At 36.9% G+C, this 19,184-nt stretch overlaps 2 protein-coding genes across 2 annotated transcripts in view; one reads left to right on the top strand and one right to left on the bottom strand.

Annotated features, from left to right (window-relative positions):
• POLR2B (RNA polymerase II subunit B) overlaps positions 1-12,080 on the top strand; it is a 46,850-nt gene extending 34,770 nt beyond the window's left edge. Inside the window, exons 17-25 of the mRNA XM_036852914.1 lie at positions 3,630-3,726; positions 4,848-4,942; positions 5,970-6,220; positions 6,301-6,390; positions 6,977-7,084; positions 7,834-7,947; positions 8,354-8,514; positions 10,966-11,161; positions 11,682-12,080. Of these exons, the coding sequence (XP_036708809.1) occupies positions 3,630-3,726; positions 4,848-4,942; positions 5,970-6,220; positions 6,301-6,390; positions 6,977-7,084; positions 7,834-7,947; positions 8,354-8,514; positions 10,966-11,161; positions 11,682-11,771 (1,202 nt within the window). The 3' untranslated portion in view covers positions 11,772-12,080. The remainder of the gene's footprint in view (positions 1-3,629; positions 3,727-4,847; positions 4,943-5,969; positions 6,221-6,300; positions 6,391-6,976; positions 7,085-7,833; positions 7,948-8,353; positions 8,515-10,965; positions 11,162-11,681) is intronic.
• Positions 11,862-19,184, bottom strand: part of IGFBP7 (insulin like growth factor binding protein 7) — a 75,322-nt gene continuing 67,999 nt past the window's right edge. The window contains exons 3-5 of the mRNA XM_036852917.1: positions 14,017-14,133; positions 13,232-13,358; positions 11,862-12,128 (exon numbers count right to left, since the gene is read on the bottom strand). Of these exons, the coding sequence (XP_036708812.1) occupies positions 12,109-12,128; positions 13,232-13,358; positions 14,017-14,133 (264 nt within the window). The 3' untranslated portion in view covers positions 11,862-12,108. The remainder of the gene's footprint in view (positions 12,129-13,231; positions 13,359-14,016; positions 14,134-19,184) is intronic.

The raw sequence follows: 19,184 nt of genomic DNA, 5'->3' as shown, positions 1-19,184 counted from the left end.
GGTCCAGTGGTAAAGAAACCGCCATACAGTGCAGGGGACTCAGGGTCAATCCCTGGTCAGGGAACTAAGATCCCACATGCCGCGGGGCAACTAAGCCTGCGTGCCATGTCTACTGAGCTCGCACGCCTCAACTAGAGCCCACGTGCTGCAAAACTACAGAGCCCACGCGTTCTGGAGCCCGTGCGCCACAACTACAGAGCCTGTGCGCCCTGGAGCCTGTGCACCACAACTAGAGAAGAGAAAACCTGCACGCCACAACTAGAGAAGCCCGCGTGCCTTAACGGAAGATCCCGCATGTTGCAACTAAGACCTGATGCAGCCAAAAATAAAATAAAATAAAAAAATAATAAATAAATCTTAAAAAAAAAGAAACCCCACTCACATTCAACGATCATTTCTTATATTGCAATCTACTAGTTTATAGAGTTTTCAACTTTTTTCTTCTTTAATACTTGTTACTTTATTTAAATATAATTTTAATTTTATATTGTAGTTGATTTACAATATTGTGTTTCAGGGGTACAGCAAAGTGATTCAGTTATACGTATATACATATCCGTTCTTTTTTAGATTCTTTTCCCATATAGGTTATTACAGAATATTGAGTAGAGTTCCCTGTGCTATACAGTAGATCCTTGTTGATCCCAAACTCCTAATTTATCCCTCCCCCCCAACCCTTCCCCTTTGGTAACCATAAGTTTGTTTTTGAAGTCTGTGAATCTGTTTCTGATTTGTAAAAAAGTTCATTTGTATCATTTTTTTAGATTCCACATATATTCCAAATATCATATGATACGTGTCTTCCTCTTTCTTACTTCACTTAGTATGATAATCTCTAGGTCCATCCATGTTGCTGCAAATGGCATTATTTCATTCTTTTTTATGGCCGAGTAATATTACATTGTATATATGTACCACATCTTCTTTATCCATTCCTCTGTCAATGGACATTTAGGTTGCATCCGTGCCTGGCTATTGTAAATAGTGCTGCAATGAACGTTGGGGTGCATGTGTCTTTTCGAATTATGGTTTTCTCTGGGTATATGCCCAGTAGTGGGGTTGCTGGGTCATATGGTAGTTCTGTTTTTCATTTTTTAAGGAATCTCCATACTGTTCTCCACAGTGGCTGTATCAATTTACATTCCCACCAACAATGCATGAGGGTTCCCTTTCCTCCATGCCCTCTTCAGCATTTGTTGTTTGTAGATTTTTTGATGATGGCCATTCTGATCAGTGTGAGGTGATACCTCATTGTAGTTTTAATTTGCATTTCTCTGATAATAAGTGATGTTGAGCATCTTTTCATGTGTTTTTTGGCCATCTGTATGTCCTCTTTGGAGAAATGTCTGTTTAGATCTTCTGCCCATTTTTTGATTGGGTTGTTTGTTTTTTGATGTTGAGCTGCATGAGTTGTTTGTATATTTTGGAAATTTATCCCTTGTCAGTCACTTGGTTTGCAAACATTTTCTCTCATTCTGTGGATTGTCTTTTCATTTTGCTTATGGTTTCCTTTTCTGTGCAAAAGCTTTAAAGTTTAATTAGATCCCATTTATTTATTTTTATTTCCATTACTCTAGGAGGTGGATCCAAAAAGATATTGCTTCAATTTATGTCAGAGTGTTCTGCCTATGTTTTCCTCTAAGAGTTTTGTAGTGTCTGGCCTTACATTTAGGTCTTTAATCCATTCTGAGTTTATTTTTGTGTATGGTGTTAGAGAATGTTCTAATTTCATTGTTTTACATATAGCTGTCCAGTTTTCCCAGCACCACTTATTGAAGAGACTGTCTTTTCTCCACTGTATATTCTTGCCTCCTTCGTAGATTAATTGACCATAGGTGCATGGGTTTATTTCTGGGCTTTCTATCCTGTTCCATTAATCTATATTTCTGTTTTTGTGCCAGTACCATATTGTCTTGATTACTGTAGCTTTGTAGTGTAGTCTGAAGCCAGGGAGCCTGATTCCTCCAGCTCTGTTTTTCTTTCTCAGGATTGCTTTGGGGTCTTTTGAATTTCCATTACAAATTTAAAAATTTTTCGTTCTAGTTCTGTGAAAAATGCCATTGGTAATTTGATAGGGATTGCATTGAATCTGTAGATTGCCTTGGGTGGTATAGTCATTTTGACAATATTGATTCTTCCAGTCCAAGAACATGGTATATCTTTCCATCTGTTTGTGTCACTTTTGATTTCTTTCATCAGTGTCATATAGTTTTCAGACTACAGGTCTTTTGCCTCCTTAGGTAGGTTTATTCCTAGGTATCATATTCTTTTTGATGTGATGGTTATTGGGGTTGTTTCCTTAATTTCTCTTTCTGATCTTTTGTTGTTAGTGTATAGAAAAGAGATTTCTGTGTATTGATTTTGTATCCTGCAACTATACTGAATTCATTCATGAGCTGTAGTAGTTTTCTGGTAGCATCTTCAGGATTTTCTGTGTATAGTATCATGTCATCTGCAAACAGTGACAGCTTTACTTCTTTTCCGATTTGGATTCCTTTTCTTTCTTTTTCTTTTCTGATTGCCAATGGCTAGGACTTCCAGAACTATGTTGAATAAAAGTGGTGAGAGTGGACATCCTTGTCTTGTTCCTGATCTTAGAGGAAATGCTTTCAGCTTTTTACTGTTGAGTACGATGCGAGCTGTGGTTTTGTCGTATATGACCTTTATTATGTTGAGGTAGGTTCTCTCTATGCCCACTTTCTGGAGATTTTTTGTCATAAATGGGTGTTGAATTTTGTCAGAAGCTTTTTCTGCATCTATCGAGTTGACCATATGGTTTTTATTCTTCAGTTTGTTAATGTGGTGTATCACACTGATTGATTTGCGGACACTGAAAAATCCTTGCATCCCTGGGATAAATACCATTTGATCGTGGTGTGTGATCCTATTTTTGTGGTATCTTTGTCTGGTTTTGGTATCAGGGTGATAGTGGCCTCATAGAATGAGTTTAGGAATGTTCTTTCCTCTGCAAATTTTTGAATAGTTTCAGAAGGATAGGTGTTAATTCTCTCAATGTTTGATAGAATTTGCCCGTGAAGCCATCTGGTCCTGGAGTTTTGTTCGAAGTTTTTAAATCACAGTTTCAATTTCAGTACTTGTGATTGGTCTGTTCATATTTTCTGTTCCTTCCTGGTTCAGTCTTGGGAGATTGTACTTTTCCAAGAATTTGTCCATTTCTTCTAGGTTGTCCATTTTATTGGCATATAGTTGTTTGTAGTAGTCTCTTAATGGTCCTTTGTATTTCTGTGGTGTCAGTTGTAACTTCTGTTTCATTTCTGATTTTGTTGATTTGAGCCCTCTCCCTTTTTTTCTTGATGAGTGTAGCTAAAGGTTTATCAATTTTGTTTATCAATACTTGATACTCTAAATCTTTATGGTTTCATCAAAAATAGTTTTGGCAGCAGCAACTAAATAAGATTGTTTATATTAAAAACTTGCTTATATCAAACATTTAGCCATTAGAGTAGTTGTCTCACAGATTGCTATTCCAGGAGGAGTAGACTTTGACAGTTACCATGGTGAAAACATTTGAGGCAGATATGATTAAATAAAATTGATTTAAAAGAAAGGGGTAATTTTTCTTTGTTTCTCATATGGTGCTTTAATGTTTTCTCTTAAATGCACTGCAGGTATCAACTCAATTGTGGCTATTGCATCATACACTGGATATAATCAAGAAGACTCTGTCATCATGAATCGTTCAGCTGTAGACCGAGGCTTTTTCAGGTCAGCTGTTTATAAAAGTTGTCAAAATACACATATGGTGGAAATATTAATATTTTATTTTTAAAAAGTTCTTTAAAAATAGGTGCGAATTGTGTGTTTCCAAACTTTTGGGGGTTTTGAATGTCAGTCCGGAAGAAATTTTGATCTGACAGCAGAGAAATTTTTCTGTTAGGTTATTTAATCTTCTGCCTCCATTCATGAAACTTTGTGGATATCTGCCAGGCACATGTTGTTGTATGGTTTCCTATATAGGGGTTAGTGTGGTAAAATCAGTGCCCTACTCCAGAAAGCAGAAGGCCTGCGTGATGGTCACGAACAACTGAAGACACTGCTTCTTGTATCTGAGGATTTTCAGTTGCTAATATTTTGAGCCCCCCTTTATTTGTAAGCAAATAAATGTTTGTGTTTAGATAATATAGAAATGTCTACAGTAAAAATAAACCTAGAGTTTTAGGACCCATGAATATTGGGTTGGCTAAAAAGTTCGTTTGGGTTTTTCTGTAAGATGTTATGGAAAAACCCGAATGAACTTTTTGGCCAACCCAATAACTGCTGTTAAAATTATAGTATATTTTCTTTTTCAATCTTATTTTCTATTATTCTTCAGTTTGATTATTTTATTGTCAAACATTAATCTCAAATCCATGTTATGTGAAAGTTGGTTAAAAAACTGGGAGTTAAGAAGAGAGGATGGATTTTTTTTTTCTATATAGTTTTCAGAGGATAGGCACTAAGACCAGAGGTGTACATTATAGCTTAGTATCATAAACTTCTCACTAGAAATATTGGGACAGATCCTGGGTGACCATCTCTGAGGGTTATTATGGGAGGGATTCTTATTTTGGGTAGGAGGTTGGACTCAGTGACATTAGTCCTTCCTGGTCTCACATATAATTCCAGCTGTGTTAAGGTTATGGGTCAAATGCTACATGTGTGGCCTGTGTAATAGCTCTTTAAGACTTAACTTTGACCCTTAATACAGTTAACTCTTGTCCCAGATTCATGGTTTAAATTACCATGGTTTAAATTACCACATGTCAATTAAGTAAAATTTATTGGTATGTTCTAAGCCCTATTATTAAAGGAAAATAGAAGTTAACTTTAGAACCATGTGTTTTTAGGTCTGTTTTCTATCGATCATACAAAGAACAGGAGTCTAAAAAAGGGTTTGATCAAGAAGAAGTTTTTGAGAAGCCTACACGTGAAACTTGCCAGGGTAAGCAATACTGACATTGAAATTATGGAATTCAAAGTTAGCTTACCATGGTTTTCCTGATTAATTTTTTGGGGTTTGCCCGCCCCCCTTTCTTTTTGCCATGTGGGAGTATGTTTTCTTATTATTCTTAGAGCTTCTATTAAGGAAATAGGTATATTTGCCAGAAGTCTTTGCACCTAGGAGTGGGCTTGCTATAGTCCTTCCATTCTGCTAGGTCTTGCATTGAGGAGGGGATTTAGAAAATCAGAGTGGTCATGTAATTTCATGGGACACACCTCAGCCCCATTCTCACTTGTACTGTGTCCTGTCCCTCAGTTTATCTATTTGCATGGGAACTTCCTCTCCTCTTCACATTGTGGTGTGACCATAGTGTTTGTCTAGCCACAATATTTGTATGTATTTAACAAATAACTAATGAGAGGATACCTAGAACTTTCTGTTTCTTCTGGAAAACTCAAAATTTATTTTCTAGTTCTTATTTTTACAGACACTTAAAAGCTGTATAAAGTGGGATGGATGGGATATCTCAGGGAAAAGGGTTCTCTCTCCTACAGTTTTGGCTTTTAATAGTATTGCATGAAGTAAAATTTTTTTTTTCCTTAGGTATCTTCCTATTACTCCATTTCCTGTGGGTGGTTCTCTGTGGTAGTTAATTGATGTTCAGTGGAGTTAAGATTATAGAAGATTAAATTCAAACTTTCTGTTGGAGATTGTACGTAGAGGACATAGATACTCTTCCTTATGCAATATAGAGATCAGAAGATGGCAACACACTTATCCAAAGTCACTTAGCAAATGGAGAATCTGAATCAGTCCAATGCTTTTTTACCGAGTTCAGAATAGTTTGTAGTATTTGGAATAAGGGCACATTACTACACGTGTTAGAGATTCCTGTGAACTTCTCTCTGACTTGAAACTGATTTATATATTTGGTTTTTAATCTTTTTGGGAGGGGGATTATGGGACATTTTAAATACTTTTCTTTATGGTATTACCATTTCAGAAAATTCTGTCTCTTTCTTCTCAGGTATGAGGCATGCTATTTATGACAAGCTGGATGATGATGGTTTGATAGCTCCTGGGGTTCGTGTATCAGGAGATGATGTTATTATAGGCAAAACAGTCACGTTGCCTGAAAATGAAGATGAATTGGAGGGCACTAATAGACGCTATACTAAGAGAGACTGTAGCACTTTTCTCAGGACTAGTGAGACGGGCATTGTGGATCAGGTTATGGTAACTCTCAACCAAGAAGGATATAAATTTTGTAAAATAAGGGTGAGTATAGCTTTGTCATATTGCTATTTATAGAAAGTAAACCAGAATGACTTAACTAACCTATTTTTGTGTGAATTCAGGTACGCTCTGTTAGAATTCCACAGATTGGAGACAAATTTGCTAGTCGACATGGTCAAAAGGGTACTTGTGGTATTCAGTATAGACAAGAGGTAGGTATCTTTTATCACCTCTAACCCAAAGTTTTGTTGAACATTTTATTAAATCAAAATGTTCTTTCACTTAAGAGCCCAGAGGCAGTAAAGGCTTGACTTTTAATTTTAGTGGGTTTTTTTAAGATTTTATTTATTTATTTATTTATTTATTTATGGCTGCATTGGGTCTTCGTTGCTGTGTGCGGGCTTTCTCTAGTTGTGGTGAGCAGGGGCTGCTCTTCGTTGTGGTGCATGGGCTCTAGGCACGCAGGCTTCAGTAGTTGTGGCCCGTGGGCTCAGTAGTTGTGGCTCATGGGCTCTAGAGTGCAGGCTCAGTAGTTGTGGTGCATGGGCTTAGTTGCTCCACGGCATGTGGGATCTTCCCGGACCAGGGCTCGAACCCTTGTCCCCTGCGTTGGCAGGCGGATTCTTAACCACTGCGCCATCAGGGAAGCTCTAATTTTAGTGTTGAATAAGTAGGTGAACACACTACGTTGAACAGAACTTAGGACATAGAAAAGTTTAGATGAGCGGGAGTTAGTTCTAGTTCTCTAGCTAAGAGATTTAAGTTTTTTTAAGTGTCTTTAAAAAAATTCCTTTATAGGATATGCCTTTCACCTGCGAAGGTATCACCCCCGATATCATCATAAATCCCCATGCCATTCCCTCTCGTATGACTATTGGTCACTTGATTGAATGTCTTCAAGGGAAGGTAAGAGATTTTCTTTAAAAATATAGGTTCCAAGTTGATGTTTCTTCCAAAACGTTAGGTCATTTCTTTCATTTGAGCCAGGGTACTTTGGAAAAAGCCAATATGACACTTAACTTTCCTGCTTTTAAATTGGTTTGATTATGTCTCTCTTTTTTTGCCAAACTTTGCAAAGTTATGACTGAGAAGTTTTGCAAAATTTATTACTACATCCAGTCTTTACTTGTATATATGGTTATTCCTTTGACTGGTTCTTTTCTATAAATGGTGGTTAGTTCAGTGTGAACCTAATGGTTTTATAGCTATACTATTAGCTATGCATGCATCTTTCAGTGGAGGTTTTTCTATTTTTAAGTATCTTATTAAGGTAGAGTAGCTACAGCTTAACACATGGGATGGCTTGGTTTTAGGGCATTAAAATGACATTTCCTTGAGTCGTATGAAGTATTGGGGTCTCATTCTTTTGTATCTGGTCTCACAGAGAGTTTCCTACTTGAAGGCTTATAATTGAGTTGTTTTTATTTTTTAGGTAAATTAGTTTGTTATATTTTATGTAAGATGCTAATAAAATGAACCTTACTATATTACAGCTTTCCATTACATAGATATTTGTTAATCCTTAATCTTAAGTTCGAAATCTTCCTTTCCAGAAAGGATTTTTATTTTTTTTATTGAATATATTTGTATTGATATAGACTTCTAAAGGGAGAGAGAAGGAAGCAGCTTTTTAGAGATGACTTTTCTTTTTAAAGGTATCAGCTAACAAGGGTGAAATTGGTGATGCCACTCCATTCAATGATGCTGTTAATGTACAGAAGATTTCTAATCTTTTATCTGATTATGGCTACCATCTCAGAGGAAATGAGGTGTGTTTGCTCTTACATTGGTAATTTGTTATGAGTATTCTTTTTTGTTATGTAATTTCATTTTTTAAAAAATTAAATTTTTCATTAAAGTATACCACATACTTCAAATTACATGCAAAACCGTAAATGTACATACAGGTTGATGAATTTTCACAAAGTGAACACAGCTGTGTGACTGGCACCCAGGTCTTGAAAATTACCAGAACCCTTTTATGCCTAGATGCCCCTCTTGTGTCCCCTTCCAGTCACTACCATCATACCCCCACCCCAAGGTGACTACTCTCTTTACACTATAGTTTTCTCTGTTTTGATTTTTATAGAAATGGAATTATATAGTATATGCACATATATTCTTTGAACTTGTTTAATACTTTTAAGTCTGTGCTTCAAAATCTGTCTGTTTCAGGTCCTATACAATGGATTCACTGGTCGAAAAATCACATCACAAATTTTTATTGGCCCCACTTACTACCAGCGTTTGAAGCACATGGTGGATGATAAGATTCATTCTCGTGCTCGGGGACCTATTCAGATCCTTAATAGACAGCCCATGGAGGGTAGATCTCGGTAAGAGAGCTGCATCATCATCACTGTTATATAAAGCAGTGGTTCTCAAATTTCTTGATTCCAGGACCCCAAAGGCTTTTGTCTGGGAGTTGTATCTTTTTTTGTTGTTGCACTGGGTCTTAGTTGCAGTAGGCAGGCTCCTTAGTTGTGGCATGTGGGCTCCTTAGTTGTGGGATCTAGTTCCCTGGCCAGGGATTGGACCTGGGCCCCCTGCATTGGGAGCACAGAGTCTTAACCACTGCGCCACCAGGGAAGTCCCTGTATCTTTTGATATTTATCCCGTTAGAAATTAAAACAGAGAAAGGTTTGAAATATTTATTACTTTATTTAAAAAATAACAGTAACAAATCCATTACACATTAACATAAGTAACCTTTTAAGTGAAAAATATTTTCCAAATAAATTTAGTGATGAGTGACATTGGTTTACCTTTTTGCAAATCTTTTTTAATGAACTGGTTTGTGAGAAGACAGCTGGATTATTGTGTCTGCTTCTGCATTCATCCCATTGCAGGATTTTATTTTTTATAATTAAGTATTGCTATATGAGGAAAATCTGACCTCACACAGATTTGTGGTTGGAAAGGGAAGAATATTTTAATAATTTTCAGGTGATTGTGAATTTTTTTTCTTTTGATGCTACACCAAAATAAGTTGTCTTTTTTCTTTTTAAATAAATTTATTTATTTTTGGCTGCGTTGGGTCTTCGTTGCTGCGTGTGGGCTTTCTCTAGTTGCTCCGAGCGGGGGCTACTCTTTGTTATGGTGTGCGGGCTTCTCATTGTGGTGGCTTATTGCATAGCACGGGCTCTAGGCAAGTGGGCTCAGTAGTTGTGGTGCACAGGTTTAGTTGGTCCGCGGCATGTGGGATCTTCTCAGACCAGGGCTCGAACTCGTGTCCCCTGCATTGGTAGGTGGATTCTTAACTACTGTGCCACCAGGGAAGTCCAAGTTGTCCTTTCCTTTTTTTAAAAAAAATTTTATGTATTTATTTATGGCTGTGTTGGGTCTTCGTTTCTGTGCGAGAGCTTTCTCTAGTTGCGGCAAGTGGGGGACACTCTTCATCGCGGTGCGTGGGCCTCTCACTATCGTGGCCTCTCTTGTTGCGGAGCACAGGCTCCAGACACGCAGGCTCAGTAATTGTGGCTCACGGGCCTAGTTTGCTCCGCGGCATGTGGGATCTTCCCAGACCAGGGCTCGAACCTGTGTCTCCTGCGTTGGCAGGCAGATTCTCAACCACTGTGCCACCAGGGAAGCCCCAAGTTGTCCTTTCTTAAAGGTTACTTGTGATGTAGAATTTGAAACCACTTAAGTGAATCTTTTATTATATTAAAATCCATTGGCCTTACACTTTGAATGTATCTTTTATACTTATGTAATTTTATAGTATCTGGTCATTTGGAAAATATTTTCACTTAGCAGTGAAAGCGCTGAGTCCTAACCACTGGACTGCCAAGGAATTCTCTCTCAGTCTGGATTTTTGTTGATTGCATTCCTGGGCTCTGTGTTCCTATTTTTCTTGTAAATGGCTAATCAGATCTAGAGCCTTGATGAGGTGAAGGGTTTGTGTTCTTTCATAGTAATACTTCAAAGGCAGTGCTGTATACTTTCAATATCTGGTTGTCTCTTTTATGACTTTAGCAGCTATTAATGATCATTATGTAAAACCTTTAATTATTTAAAGGTTTGCAAACTGATGAGATTCTAATTTACCATTCCTTCATTTATTAGCTGGAATACTTTCATAGAGAGAAACTTTGTTTCCTCAGCTGCTAACCTGCTGACATGGTTCATATACTAAAAGGCAAAATAAATGCTTAATTCTTTCCTTTTATTTACCAATTTTCAAAGTGACACGTTGGTTGCCTAGAATCCTCCAAAGCTGACCAAATGTTTTGTTTTTGGTAATATCATTAGAAGCTCATTGATCTTATGTATTTAAGAACGTTAAGGAAGCCATCACCATCCACTTGCCTGGCCATCAAAACAATGCATTTCACTTACATGCTGGGGAAACCTGTGACTAGTCACCTGTTCTTTGCATCACTTTTGCCAACATGCATTTATCATTTCAGGTTTGATTGCCTGGGAGTCTCATTCATGGAGAAGCTGCTTTATTTAGATTGACTTTTTTATTATTCATTTTTTAGTATAGAGGTGAATTCTAGTAAGTTAAATAATAGTCTGATGAGATTTTATTTTGTACTTCATTGTATTTTATTTGGAAAAGTATATGCTATACTTGAGAATCTTATGTGTTTACTCTGGGGACCTTCTAATGCACACCAAATAGTTGGTAGACTTCTCAACCTCCCCACCATGTAGAGAGAGTGCAAGAGTAGAAAAATTGGAGTCTAGTTCTCTTTCTAATATTCTTTATTCTTGCCATTAGTCAAAGTGGTGTTGATAACAGAAAATCAGTACAAAATAGTCTGTTGTTTTTTCCATGACAGTGATGGTGGCCTGCGTTTTGGAGAAATGGAACGAGATTGTCAGATTGCCCATGGAGCAGCGCAGTTTTTAAGGGAAAGATTGTTTGAGGCATCAGATCCATATCAGGTTCATGTTTGCAATCTTTGTGGAATAATGGCGATCGCTAACACCAGGACCCATACATATGAATGCAGGGGCTGCCGAAATAAAACCCAGGTATGTACAGACCTTACTGACAGTTGATATCTGTTCAGGATATAACCACGTTGGCCTAATCATCCAGGCAGATTTAGTGTGGTGGAACAGATTGGCATTTTCACAATTTTGATAGCATGCTTCTTTAAGATTCCTAGTTTTAAATGAGGAAAAAGGTAACAATTCTGTTTTTCTAAAAACTAGTTTAATTAAGTTTTAGTGTGGTAATTTCTCTAAGCTAAGCTGTTAATCTTTTGGAAATAATAATAAGGCCTTGTACAAAGAATTTTAAACAATGAGTTTTGTTAAACCTTTTAATTGAGAAGGGTGAATATAAATTATATCTGGCAGAAAGGGCAGAATACCAAAGCCTTTTAGAAGAGCCACCAAAGGCCAAGGCAGGATGAGTGTTATCAGCCTCATTTGTTCATCACCTCCAGTACCAAGTCTTTAGCTTTTTCTGGGGTAGGGAAGTGGGGTCGCTTCAATACAGCTTTGCTAATTACCTTTTTTTTTTCTCTCTCTCTCCTCTCTCCCCCAGATCTCTTTGGTGCGAATGCCGTATGCATGCAAACTGTTGTTTCAGGAACTCATGTCTATGAGTATTGCACCTCGAATGATGAGTGTTTAGCTCTTTTAAAAATCTTTCTTTGTGTCTTGTTTCTAGTTTCTATGATATAGCTTTTAAAAAAATTTTAAAACAACAAAAATGTACTTGCACTATGAGAAAAAGCATTTTATTTGTTTTGTTTGATATGCATGCTTTTCTTCTGTAAATAGACAAATTTTTGTAGACAGTCTTGATGTGTTATCTTTATTTTGTATTTCATGGTGTAAAACCAGTGAATATAACTAAAGTGTTTGTTTGTTAGTGGACTGGATGAAAAGAAACTGGTTATTAGGCAAGAACAGGGGTTGTAGTTACCCATGACTACTTTTAGCTATGCAGATTAATATATTCTGCAGGTTTACAGCTCAGCACCTTCACCTGTTTAAAAAGAAAAGATAAAAATTAGTTACATATATGGACATGGTTGACTTTCTAATTTTGAGGTAGTTTAGTGTTTCCAAATAAATGAAGATGTTAAAATGTGGGGATAAAGGATGTGTGAGTAACTATAAATGATATGGTGGGAGTGCTTTTTGGAATTTGAGCCATATGATTTTAGATGTGGAAGGTGATCTTGTTGTACTTGTCTATCTGTAAGTGACAGACCTTACTATAGAACTGGGAGAAGCATGTTTCAGGTGAGATCCAGAGAGGCCAAGGAACTTTCCTTTGTCATCCAGTTCTCATTCAGAATTTAAAGTGGAATAATTAGTGGCAGAGCTGAGACTCAAACACATGACTCTTAGCTACTGCTGTTTGTTTCATCACTTGACTTTACACATCTTGGCTGAAGAGAATCTGACCAAACACATCTTTACTTGATATTTCTTCCTTTCGTACCACAGCTGAGTGATCCACACAGTGGAATGGTTTTGACAAATGCTGACAGTAAATTTCGTTATTTTTGGCTTAAGGAAAAACCAATTCAGACATCAGTCTAATAGAACTATATAAATGTAAAGTAGCATTACTCTCATACCGCCAGGGTGGATGCTTAAGAGGAAGCTTTTGACAGTGAAGTGGATAGAGGCAGAACAGAATTGAGTACTTGCCAATATACTCTTTCTGGTTTTTTCTTATAAAAGCTCAAAGTGAAGGACCAGAATTGTCTACAATCATTTCCTTTTAAATGGGAATTTACTATAATAGTCACAACACCAAGGAAAATGCTGTGAAGATAGAAAGTTATGGGAAATATAAACCATTCCAATCAGGTTTGACTCTTACGTGTAAGAAAGATAAAGTGAAAGCATCTGAGTCATAATAATAGCATCATAATAATAGCATTCCATCAACCACTGAATGCTCTTTTGGAGCCAGGCACTCTGCATTTTGATTACATACTTAATGCCCTTCCCTTGTGGATTCCTAACATCACAGAATTTCATTAAGAGTTATGTCTGATACTTTCATACTTGGTTCTGTCCTTTATTAAACAAAAGCACTAGTCATTTTAAATGGTTATGAGATTTATTACCTACCTTTTTTCACTGGTATTTCATGTAAGGCATCAACCACTGTAATTTTTGCTGATGCCGAAGCCTGTCCTTGGGAATTGGATGCGTGGCACTCATATTCTCCGGCATCTTCCTTACTAAGAGGAGATACCTATGAAAGAAAAAGGATCTTTAGTTTCTCTATGGCAGTGAACTTTTTTCCTGTGGCTTCAATTAGGTCATTATTTCATAAGTTTCCTAACATGACCAGGGGTTTCATAGCAAAGTATTTCTACTGCTAGAAACAGTGCAAGTCTTGTGTTAGGAGTAATTATATAGCTATCATATTTGGTCTGCCAGGAGGATTCCTACTATGAGGTAAAGTTGTCATGGACAACTTTAGGTCACAGTGCATAGGTTAAAAACAGGATAGGTGCACATATCCTTGTTTGAGGGAGACCTTGGTGTAGGGTATGTGATCTAAGTACTATCCATGCGTGTCCATGGCTATCAGAGGTCAAGTAAAATAATCAATAATTGATTAAAATAATGCTTGGGTCATTAGTTCCCTTTGAGGATTTTGCTTTGAACTCTTAGGGGAAAAAAAAGTTGGTTCTCACTTACTTTTTGGTGGTTTCCAAAACATCCTAATAAACCCCAGCTGTTTGTTTTTTTTAGTTTCCTTTGAAAGAGAAACAGCTCATGGTAAGGCTGTTCTAAAGAGATGTGGAATGGCAGGCGAATACTTTGAGCCTGGCAGTACATCAGGCACCTTTGGTTTGCTGTGTCTGTTCCTAAGAGTGAAATCCTTGCTAGCTCTTGGTACTCACCAGCACCCAGCCAGTTACTTCATGCTTTTCTGGGCCACCCCGGGTCTGAATGGCCAGGTTGTCTCGGTCACCAGGCAAGAGTTCTGTTCTTTGAACTCCATAGTGACCCCTTTTAACCTGCAAAAAAAAAGGCGGGTGGGGGGGATATAGTCTGAGTTCTCTGCACTGAATCATCAACTTGGAAGTGGTCAGCATTCCTAGAATTGCACAGGGTATATACATCAGACTTCCTAACTGGATTAAACCCAGCAATTTCCATATTACCCTTTCCTGAATACTTACGTAAAATATACATTCTTTTTTTTACTTCTTCCTGTCAGTTTCCCTCTAAGCATGTATATTTTGAATTAATGTATTTTTCTGCATTTTTGGGGAATACAGACTGTCACACTTTCCTGCCACTGGCTACCATCATTAACGCATGCCCTTGTAAATTCTGCTTCTCAGTGTTGGGTCTTGTTTGCCATATGCCATTTTGATAAACTGTCACCGAGTCCTAGGTTTGATACTTGGGACCTTGTGTAAGCGCTCAACTCTTGGGACTCTTCCTGCAACAGCCTCATCAATGGAAAATAACAGGTTGAGTCCAAAGCCAATAATACCATTACTTTGTTCTGAGGGCTAAGGGTTCATCAAATGATTTACTAAAGACCTGAGAGCAAAAACGCCTGTCAAGTACAAGCTGCTGTCGTTCTCTTATGACAAAACTTGCTATCCCTGTGCATGTCATGATGAGATTCAGAAAGATGAAGTAAGAAGAAACTCGGTTTCTTTGGCTTGAGGCCACTAGAGAATACTGTCCTACTTCCCCCCTCATTTAAAAAGGTAAACTGTGTTCATTATATAAACTTTGGAAAATGTATAAAAATTCACAGAATAAAATTTACCTGTAACCCCTCCATACATATACATTTAGCATAAATTTCTAGAAGTGGAACTGCTGAATCACAGTATAAATATTTTAAGGCTTGTGATAATGATGGGTTTAAAAATATATATCAAAGAATACATGAAGCAATGTTTGTTTATTCCATCCCAGCCTTCAAGAGTTAGGTTGATGTTTATTGATATTACCTTTGTAATTAGAAAAAAGGATTTACAGTCTCAAATAGGTAGTTTTCATTTTCTTTTATAATTAAGCAAATCTTGAGTTAGATCATAGTATCTAATTTTTTTTTTTTGACACTTTACATCAGAGTTGCTTCTCCTACTTGTGAGCCCACTGCCACCACATGCTGTTACTAAGCTGTTGTCTCAGCATCAAACCCACCCTTTATTTTTCTGCTTCATGACACCAGGATTGGCACTCTGCAAACCATGTGGAATCTAGGCCAAACTCCTACTCTGTAAAAAATACCTAGCATTACTGATTTGGAATGCCTGGCTTTCGCCTGTTTGCTTTTCTTTTTTTCCCTGAGATTTCCCCATATTGCCACTATTAGTGAGAGAAAACCAGGTATCTCAGTGTTTTTCTCATATGAATGTTATAAAGACAAAACAGATAAACTCAATAGGCATCTTTTTCCTTCAGTTCCCAAGTTCCAAGCTGGAAGAAATGGTTTATACTAGTGCAGATCTTGAAACAGTTATTTAAAAATGATTTTAAATAATGGTTTTGGTATTTCTCTTTTTTTTAAATAATGGTTTTAAGTATTAATTTGATTCATTGGCTAAAGTAATATGTCTCTGGTCTTTATATATTGAATTTCAGAATTCTTTAAAGGTTTTGTATGTGACCAAAGCAGAAAAACATTACCACGTTGAAATAGTGAATCTTAGCAACTGAGCTGTTGTTCCTCAGCTCATGTAGCTCTCAGTAAAGAGCATTCTGTGCCAATTAACCTGACCCACTGTGTGCCAAGAAACTGTTGTTAAGTATTTGATTGGAAAATGAATGTTTATATCAACAGAACTCATATATTAATTAACATATTGTAAAAAGTTTTATATCATGTAGGAAACATACAGAAGTGCAAAGAATTTTTACGTGGCAAATTTTTATACAAGCAAACTACTGCCTCACTTATGTAAGGGGAGTTTGTTAATACATTTTTGGTTTGAGGAAAAAAAGATGCAGGCAGAGCTGAGAAAAGTGATTTCTAATACAATTCTACAGATCTGCAATGGGCTAGAAGTTTGTAGGGTGGAAAAAACTGCCTAGAAGTCACTGCTCACCATAGAGCCTCAACTAGGTGAAGAATCAGAGGGAGACCCAGGAATTCATCTCAGCCCTCTCTGGTTGTGTTTTAGCTTCAACAAGCAATAACTAAGAAAAAGGTGCCAATGACTACAGAAACAGGATGCATTAGTCTGATTGCTACAGGTTGATAAACCTCAAGCATTCACTGAATTGCAGGGATCATTTATGCAGCTTAGAACATATTTGCTGTGCCTTTTTGGTGAAGTTTCAGAATTTTATGATGAAATAGAATACACAACTGTTAAAATTTTAAGCTCCTCAGCCACTGTAAACAAATAAAAGAATTGGTTGTATAGGAAAAAATATTTGTAATACATGATAAAGGGTCAGTATCTCTAATGTACAAAAAGCCACAAACTGATAATAAGAATCAACCCAATAGAAAAATGACTAAGGCTACGAACAGGTAATTCATATGAAAGAAAATTCAAATATAAAAATATTCTCAATGTAGTCAAGGAAACAAAGCAATAATGAGATGATACTTCTACCCATCATTAACAAAAACTAAAAAGAGTGGTAATATTCAGTGCTGGTGAGGATGCAGGGAAATGACATCCAAACATTGCTGGGGAGAGTGTGAACTGCTACAATCTCTTTAGAAAATGATCTGACACCACAGCAATCAGACAAGAAAAAGAAATAAAAGGTATCCAAATTGAAAGGGAAGAGATAAAATTGTCATTATACTCAGATGACATGATTCTGTATATAGAAAACCCTAACTGTCCACACAAAAACTACTAGAACTGATAAAAGAATTCAGCAAGATAGCAGGGTACAAGAATACCATACAGAAGTCGGTTGCATTTCTTTATACTAACAATGAAGTATCAGAAAGCGAATGTAAAAAAAAATACCTTTCAAAATTGCACCCCCAAAAATAAGATATTTAGACATAAACCTGACCAGGAAGGTGGAAGACATATGCTGAGAACTATAAACCATCAATAAAGGAAACTGAAGATGATTCAAAGAAATGGAAAGATATCCCATGCTCTTGGATTGGAAGAATATTGTTAAAATGGCCATATGACCCAAAGCAATCTACAGATTTAATGTGATCCCTATCAAATTACCCATGACATTTTTCACAGAACTAGAAAAAATAATCCTCAAGTCTATATGGAACCATAAAAGACCCAGAATTGCCAAAGCAATCCTGAAGAAAAAGAACAAAGCAGGAGGCATAACCCTCCCAGACTTCAGACAATACTGCAAAGCTATAGTAATCAAAACAGCATGGTACTGGCATGAAAAGAGACATATGGATCAGTGGAACAGAATAGAGAGCCCAGAAATAGACCCAAACACCTATGGTCAATTAATCTTCGACAAAGGCAAGAATATACAATGGGGAAAAGACAGTCTCTTCAGCAAGTGGTGTTGGGAAAATTGGACAGCCGCATGTAAATCAATGAAGTTAGAACACACCCTCTCACCATACACGAAAATAAACTCAAAATGGCTTAAAGACTTAAGCATAAAACCATAAAACTCCTAGAAGAGATCATAGGCAAAACATCCTCTGACATAAATCATACCAATGTTTTCTTAGGTCAGTCTCCCAAGGCAATAGAAATAAAAATAAACAAATGGGACCTAATCAAACTTACAAGCCTTTGCACAGCAAGGGAAACTATAAAAAACCTGAAAAGACACCCTACAGAATGGGAGAAAATATTTGCAAACAATGTGACCCACAAGGGCTTAATTTCCAAAATATACAAACAGCTCATACAACCCAACAACAAAAAAAACGACTCAATCGAAAAATGGTCAGAAGACCTAAATAAACATTTCTCCGAAGAAGACATACAAATGGCCAATAGGCACATGAAAAGATGCTCAACACTGCTAATTATTAGAGAAATGCAAATCAAAACTACAATGAGGTACCACCTCACACCAGTCAGAATGGCCATCATTAAAAAGTCTACAAATAACATGCTGGAGAGGGTGTGGAGAAAAGGGAACCCTCCTACACTGTTGGTGGGAATGTAAATTGATACAGCCACTATGGAAAACAGTATGGAGATTCCTTAAAAAACTAAAAATAGAATTACCATATGATCCAGCAATCCCACTACTGGGCATATACCCAGACAAGACTGTAATTCAAAAAGATACATGCACCCCTGTGTTCATAGCAGCACTATTCACAATAGCCAAGACATGGAAACAACCTAAATGTCCATCAACAGATGAATGGATAAAGCAGATCTGGTTCATATATACAATGGAATACTACTCAAGCCATAAAAAGAACAAAACAATGCCATTTGCAGCAACACGGATGGATCTAGAGATTATCACACTATGTGAAGTGAAGTAAGAAAGAGAAAGACGAATACCATATAATATCACTTATATGTGGAATCTAAAATATGACACAAATGAACCTATCTACAAAACAGAAACAGACTCACGGACATAGAGGACAGACTTGTGGTTGCCAAGGGGGAGGGGGTTGGTGGAGGGATGATGGAGTGGGAGGTTGGGATTAGCAGATGTAGGCTATACTCAGATATATAACTGAATCACTTTGCTGCACAGCAGAAATTAATACAACATTATAAATCAACTATAGTTCAATTTAAAAAGAAAAGAAACCAGACAGAATTCCTTGAAAACAGGAACAAATGAGATTAGCAGAGTGCATAACACACTGTAGATAAGAAATAGATGTTTACTGTATTGAGGGTACTAAGGAGTGCTCTAAGAGGTACACTGCCTCCAACTTGTCAGATTTTTTAACATTTTCGTAATTATTAAATGAGGTGGTAAAGAATTTTTTTAAAAAAGAAGAAAGTAATCTGACAATGTCTATTAAGACTAAAATTAAATAAATCTTTTGACTTAGTCATGCATCTTTTGGGGGAATCTATCCTATAGGGGAAAAAAAGGTGGTTGCATGTAGGATATGTATACTCAGATATTTAAGGCAGCATTATCTAAGGTGATGAAA

The sequence above is a fragment of the Balaenoptera musculus genome, chromosome 5, assembly GCF_009873245.2.
Source record: "Balaenoptera musculus isolate JJ_BM4_2016_0621 chromosome 5, mBalMus1.pri.v3, whole genome shotgun sequence".
Taxonomy (NCBI): Eukaryota; Metazoa; Chordata; class Mammalia; order Artiodactyla; family Balaenopteridae; genus Balaenoptera; species Balaenoptera musculus.
This window is presented reverse-complemented; position numbering and strand designations above follow the sequence as displayed.